This window comes from Archocentrus centrarchus, chromosome 10, assembly GCF_007364275.1.
Source record: "Archocentrus centrarchus isolate MPI-CPG fArcCen1 chromosome 10, fArcCen1, whole genome shotgun sequence".
In the NCBI taxonomy this organism is placed as follows: Eukaryota; Metazoa; Chordata; class Actinopteri; order Cichliformes; family Cichlidae; genus Archocentrus; species Archocentrus centrarchus.
The window spans coordinates 19,580,682-19,587,956 of NC_044355.1; the positions used below are offsets into that span (position 1 = coordinate 19,580,682).

Sequence of the window (7,275 nt, forward strand, 5' to 3'; positions counted from 1 at the left end):
GTGCCTTTTGTCCCACTCTCTTCTCCCTTCAATCTTTCATCTATTTTTCCCCCTCTGCCGGTATTGTTTTCATTTCTCAGCCTTCCAGGGTTTTCCCCTGCATGTCTTTGACTTTTCCATTCCCTCCCCCCCAGGGGAGCTTGCTCTCCCAGCTTACAGATATCTGCCAGTGGAGAAACATTACAACTATTGCAGATGTTGAAATGTTGATCCCATCCTCACTTAACTCCAGAACCACCACTCCAGGTCTGCAGCACATCCCTGCTGGTTCTCTGCGCGGCACACGCAGCTGTTTCTGTCCGTTGAAAAGACCCGCTGTAGACCAGACTTACAGAGTCTGTGAGGCCCTTGCAGTGAACAACCAATCACTGCTCTTAATCCACGCTGATGTGTAAAGCCAATTAGGGATCCAGTTGCATAAGGAATCTGATTTTGTATGGTGGATGTGAGCTGGCTAAGACCTCATGGAGACAGAGAGAGCCTGTGCACATTACTTGATAATGTAACCCTCACTTGGTAAGGGCTTTATGAGGGCAAATTGGTATGGGAAAGAATTTGCTGTTATGTTTTTTTAACCTAATATTCACTCTCTTTTGGACAGCCTAGCAAAATGTAGGCGTTAATGTTGGTGAAAATATGTTAAAGTGATAAAATGTTACAGCAACCATCTGAAAGTGAGATATTTTACACTCAACAAATGGCACTTGTAGCGCCGTGCTGATAGAATCAGCTGAAATCACAGGAAAGACATGCAACTTTCACACGTGTCATATCTGGTTTTAATTGGTACAGACTTTAATGCAAGCAAAAATGGTCTCTCACAATGATGTCTCGATAGCAGGACAATTTTATTGTCGCGTTTCATTGCAGTTCTTCATTTTTTGATTGCTTTTTCTGGGGGGGTCAATTCAGTAGAATCTGCAGTCCAGATAACTTCAAGTTCATTACAAAATAAAGTCTTTGCAATAAATTAATATATAGATTTACATTTATACTTTATATGTAGAAAATAAATATATTGTACAGCTCATAAATAGGAACACCCATATGTACACCTCAGCTGCTTGCATTTTTAATAATGTTCCCAACACTCTGAACATTACAAGTCATCCTTTTAAAAACCCATTGCTTAGTCTTCACAACCGCAGTCAGAGAAGTGCTTTTAGCCCGAGCTTAATTGCTTGTTTTTGCATATAATTTCTGCAGCTTTTCGTCTGATTTTAATGCGATATTTAAACTCAGACCAAGTGAGCGTGAAGCTGGGATGTGCGGTAAGTGAAGAAAACCTAATCAAACTCCAGTTTGCCTTGTAATTTACTCAAAGACACTCTTATCGCGCGTCCCAAATTACCGCTCAACAAGCACAAAGTTTGCAGGTCTCTGCTGTATATGTGGAATGTGCCTTCTCTCTCTCTTCCATTTAACATCACATAGCTGTGTGCACATTGTGACATGTGCAGTGCTTTATGTCCTTAGCTCCTCAAAGTCACTTCTCGTGGACAACCGATCATTTCTTCTCCTGCCAGCTTAATGCTGCTCAAAACCATCAAGAGCTGGGCAGTCATGAGGGTCTCCTTTGTCCGTGGTAGCAGTGGTTTAACAGCAAAGTTTGATCTCCTGCCTGAAGTCTGCTGCAGATGCAAAGAAGCGACATCCAGGAACAATGTTTGTGTCACTGCTGTTGGCAGTGGGCTGAGGTGCAGTAACCTCAGAGGGGAGATGAAGGTAAACAGTTCTGTAACAGGTCCAAAATATCCACACTTCTTTTACTTATTTATTTTTGTTGATTTTTTGTGTTTTTGTGGGTTTTTTTGTTTTGTTTTTTTTGTTTTTTATTTCTATTCCTTCGAAACAACCAGTTCTCCCAGCGTAAGTGCTGGTCACCTGTATTGGAATAAGTCCCTGTATTCCTGAGGGATCTTCTCAATCTCCACTGGCCTGGGTAAGAAGTGGGTGAGCTTCTGGTGTTTTTTAGTCCTGCCGCCCTCCCTGGGCGAGCCGTCCTTGTTTAAAGCTACGTAGTAGAAGCGCCCCGTGTCCGTGTGCTTGTACAGAGTTGAAGCGTAGGTGTTGTACCAGTTCTCCTCAAACTGCTCCCTGAACACACATTCTGCTGTCAGCTTCTTCTGCAGGAGAGAAAACAACAGATTTAAGCATTTGCAACATTAAAGAAGAAAAAACTAAATGCAGCTAAGACTGAGCTGGGTGATGCAGCCTCACATCCTGATTCCACTCCTCTAGATGTGCCAAATTATGTCTGTCATTAACTATTTTGGATTGCACTTTAAAGTGGGAATGAACCAGTAGAAACTCATTTAGGCAGGTGCTCATTATGACAGAAGGGAAGTCATTATGAGGGGCTTTTCACTTTTATGCTCCACACTCACTCCACAGACCTGTTAACCTCTCGTTGTGCACAGAATTATTTCCCTCCCTGTGATGCAACGAGAACAGCAAGCAGATCCCCCCACCCACCCACCCCCACAGCAGATTTCAAAGCTTCAGCCTTCACTGACAGAACAGCATGAGCGATGGCTGTGGGTTCAGCAGGTGAGAGCATGCTGGCTGAGTGAGTGTGTGGGAACAGTAAGAGACAATCGGGGTTTGAGCTGCTTTCCTGCCAAGACCAGTCAGCCTCTGCTGGTCTATAAGAGAGTCGGACCCTGTGAAGTGATAGGGCATCAGCAGAGGACCACTTTTGAGTGTTCGCTCACTCTTTTTTTTTTTTTTTTTGGCAGAAAACACTTCTACAGAACACAAAATATTTGTCATTCTCTGCCTTTAACACACTCACAAGCCTTTGTGCAAGACTGCTGTGTTTTATTCCAGAAGCAATTTTGTTGATTGGCTGTCAGGCTCTGCTTGGCTGCGGCTGTGTGGTGAAGCTGTTGTCTGTAAACACAGCCCAGAGGGCACATGACTGGGCAAGCGCCATCCTAAGACACACACACACACACACACACACACACACACACACACACACACACACACACACACACACACACACACACACACACACACACACAGACCTCATCGGCTCAAAAGCTCGTCAAGGTCTGGTAGTTGTTGGACGGAAGCACCCTTTTACCTGCTATCCTCCCCCCTCCCTTCAACTCCTGGCCGCTCAGATTCAGACAGACATGTCTACATGGCTCCCTCTGTCAGTCAGGTGACTCAGTCAGGTGTGCAATTACCCCCAGCCCCCCAAATCACCACCTCCTACCACCACCATCCGCCCCCTCCTCCCCTGGGTCAAAGCTCCAGGATGGGAGCCAGACTCTGATAGCATGCAGTAACAATATCTGCACTTTCCACATAATGGCTGTGCTTAAAAGTAGCCTCTGTTCGCAATGTTCCGGGGGGGTGGAGGGGTCTGAGCCCCGAGAGGCCCTCAGGTAATGCCCTGGGACACCTGATACAGGTAAAGCCTCACATACTTCCCCTTCATTGTCTTTATCTCTTCCCTTTCCTCTCCCTCTGACTGCAGGTATGCACCGCATGTGAAAGAAAGTCGGCAATGATGTTAAAAAGAAGAGAGGCCCTTGAAAAAGTACCAAAATCTTTCTCCTCCATATTATTTATACCACTGCAGGTCAAACTCGAGCACAGAGAAACGCGATCTCAACCAAATTCTCACACAGCTCATGTCCAAAGTAACGTCAGCCCTTCCTGTCTCCACTTTGGGAAAATATGTAAATATTTCTGCATATCTCAAAACTAAATGAAGTGGTCGGGTTTCTCTCTCAAAGCTGATTTTTCCTTGACTCCCTTCACACAGAAAACAAGTATAAGTAATAGGAAACATACTTGTTTTGTCTGCCTGTGCTATGGGAACCTTGATAAACTTTCTGATAGCTCTGTACTGACATATGTTGTGGGGGAAAAAAAGAAACGTGAATGAAGTAAAGTTTAATTTCTTTGGGAATTAAATACTTTAAAACAAGTTATGGGTGTTAAGTGAGTGCATGGTGAGGGGTGGGGTGGTAAAAGAAAGGAGGGGTATTTGACTCACCGACCCATAGAGCTCTCCTTTCTCATTCATGCCGAGGTAGAGTCCAGCGTCCACCCCTCTGATGCTCACCAGACCCACTGCTAGACTTATGAACTCCAGGATACCTGAGGTCAAAAGCATAACATGGAAACTGATCAGAGGAGCCCACAAACTCAGTGTGAACACCCCTAAGGAGAAAAGTCAGTGTATTACTGCTACTCCAGACTTCATTTGAAAAAAAAAAATAAATCGGTGTTTTAAGGCCATTCAATAACCACAGGACTGTCTCTCCTTTTAATCCTACCTATGAACACTATCATTCTGCTCCATCGTAATAGCTCGTCTATAAATGTGTTCCTCCTGTCTTTGGGACTTCCCCCGCAGGCTGTGAAGTCACTTCTATGAAACTGAGATGTGGGTAACTGGTTTAGTGAACCGCTGACTTGGAGGAAGTAACAGTAAAGTGAGCATCTACATCAAAGGTCGGGAAACAACTGGTAAAATTAAAAGCCACTGGCTGTTGTGATGCGGAGGTTAGTCAGAGAGGATCCAGCTGCCTGTGCTGACTGGCAGAGGCCAGCTTACAGCCACCTGGTCCCCATCTCTCCGACTTCATCCGATGCCAGAGGATGACAGAGAAGATCCTTCTAATTTTTTTTTTTTTTTTTTTTTTTTCCAGAGGGGTGTGTTTCATCTCCCTCTAATCAAAGCCACGCAGGTCTGACAAAGACCTTTGCATTTTAAATCTAAGTGAAGCCAGAAACAAACACGCGGACCACCCATCTCTCTAAACCGGCTTGTTTTGGCTCAAGTTTGAACATTAAACCATCTCTGAATTCCGCAGTGGTCACGCTTTAATTTAGAGCTATTCCGCTTTTTCCGCGGGCGAGCGCGCCCGGCCTGCACCTGTGACAAGACTGCGCGCACATGAGGCGAGAGACATGTGCGAGTCTGCCCTCTGACCTCGTTTGTTTAGCCTGTCGCTCTCCCACGAGCCGCACACAGGTTTTCCTTTTTTTTTTTTTTTTTTTTTTTTTTTTGCAGGTGATACAAACATCATGGTGAAAGGATGCAGGAAAAAAAATGAAGAAGAAACAGGGCTCTGAAACGAGAATAAATTAAATACTCTTATATTTATGTTATCACTTACACCTGCGCTTCCTGCTGTGAAATAACGTCTATTAATGAGACAAAATCCTCAGACTCACGCGCGCACCTGCGAGCTTGTTGTTGCTGTTGCCGCAGGACACGCGCACGCCGCTTGTTTGCGCCTGATTAGAGACACCTGTGCCCCACGCGCAGCGGGGATTGCCAGAAAAAGGTGTGTGCCTGCGCGCCAGGTGACAGTGACGCACGAACGAGTATTCACCGGGGATGCGCGGCAGGGAAAAAGATGCTTAATGAAACTCCTTCTTTGCCGGGTTAACTGGCCAGCAAACCATATAATACACGCAACTGCCCTTGCCTCGGAATTATGGGGGGGAAAGTTCACCCTCTTTTTAGAGTTCTGATACTAAAAACAAAACGTGGTTCTGTGAAGCAAGAGATACAAATTATGCAGATTAAAATGAAAATCTATCAACAACAACAAAATTTTAAAAAAGAAAATAAAATTAAAGATTAAAGAAATGCTCACCAAATCTGCTGTGGTCCTGTCTTGTCCCATGCACAGTCCCATTGGGGAATATCTCCAGCTGAAAGCCGGTCCTGCAGTAGAGCTGCCGCCGCCTCAAGATCCCTTTGAGGTGGCCGAAATCTGTCGGAGACCCCCGCTGCAGCCTGCCTTCAATCTGCCCCAGTCGCTCATTCAGCCCTACAGGGGACTCCGGTACGGGCATAGTCCCCACCGAAGGAAAGCTTTGTAAATCCAAGTCGAGTGTCCCCAGAAAACTCCCGACTTCTGCCATTGTATGCACAGCTGTCAAATTAAGCGAAGGCATTTGGGATGTAGTTGGTAAATTCAGGAGGGAGAAAAGTTTACAGAAGTCCGGTCCATGCACGCCAAAAGCGTACCATGCAGCGCGCCGTGCTCCTCCAAATCAGCGGAGTCCTCTCAGTTTATTGATAGTACTTTGCTGTAATCATGAGTTTGATATCTGTGTTTATCAAATAGAAAGACTCTATTATATACATACTCCCCACGCATTCTCACATTGGATATTCAGACACAAGCCACGCCTGGCTGGCATCCTTTCTTACGCGCATCAGTTTGCTTTACTTAATGTGCACTTTGAGTCCAACTTTTACTTCTGATGGTGCCGCTGTCTGCAAGTGTGTGTATGTGTGTGTCTGCGCTCTCGGAAAGCCGTATCTGATCCTGTGATCAAATAAGTCCAGGTCAAGAAGTATCTTCGCGCAGCTCCTCTGTTTGCGCTCCGTGGCCGTCTGATAAAACCGCATCGCCTATCCTAAGGCAGCAAAGTCTGGCAAAAGTTTGCGGTGCAACAAAACGCGACGCTGGTGCAGAATCAAAGATCACCATGGCTAAAAGACAAATGACAGCTGACATAAAGCCGAAAATGCATCATAAACTGTGAGAACCACTTTACCACAAAGGCAATCCATAATGTACACTGACTGGGTTTCAGTCACACCACAGACTCCTGGAAGCCACAAAGGAAAACCGCAAAGAAACATTCACCCCACAAGATTATCAAAATAACCTGTGCATACTTTCGGAGTAATCCAACCCTCCTGCACAAGTTTCAGTGCCAACCACTGCAGTTGGAGCTTTTCATGAGAGCATTTTCTCCACCTCCTTGTTGGAAGCAGGTGCTTCCTCGCCCCTCTGCACAACGTTTGCAGTGTGCTCCAGCGAAACCAGCAGCTTAACCACTTGTACTACTGGCAAAGAAAGGGGGGTGGGGGGGGAAGGAAAATCCAAATCCTGATGACATGTAGCATTAAATGTGATTGGTGCACAAGTATAGGCTATGAACTCGAACAATCACTCTGATAAAAGTAGTGCAGATGCTTTTTGGACTTTTCTTTCAAACTTCTACATGAAACACTGTTTACACAGGAAATATTGCTATCTTTACTGAATAAAGTAAAAGCGGGAATAGCCCTATACTGTGAGAAGTCACAGTAGTAGAAATTGTATGCACTTCTCAGTCAGGGCTGTGCTGATTTCAGCTTCAGTTAAATTAGTTTTAAAGACAATCACATGTTTTAGATGTAAAAAAAAAATAATTTGAAAAGTAACTAATAACTACAGCTGTCAAATAAATCAGTATTTGATGTGTGCCATCATGCCCGTGTTAAAGAACACAGGGAAAGTCACT

At 44.9% G+C, this 7,275-nt stretch overlaps 1 protein-coding gene across 1 annotated transcript; it reads right to left on the reverse strand.

Moving 5' to 3' along the window:
- Positions 1-782: 782 nt before the first annotated feature.
- fgf16 (fibroblast growth factor 16) lies at positions 783-6,777 on the reverse strand. The gene is made up of 3 exons (XM_030739790.1): positions 5,628-6,777; positions 4,013-4,116; positions 783-2,126 (listed from the first exon to the last, which is right to left on the reverse strand). The coding sequence occupies exons 1-3, from the start codon at positions 5,929-5,931 to the stop codon at positions 1,881-1,883; spliced, it is 654 nt and encodes a 217-aa protein (XP_030595650.1). The 5' UTR covers positions 5,932-6,777; the 3' UTR covers positions 783-1,880.
- Positions 6,778-7,275: the final 498 nt, after the last annotated feature.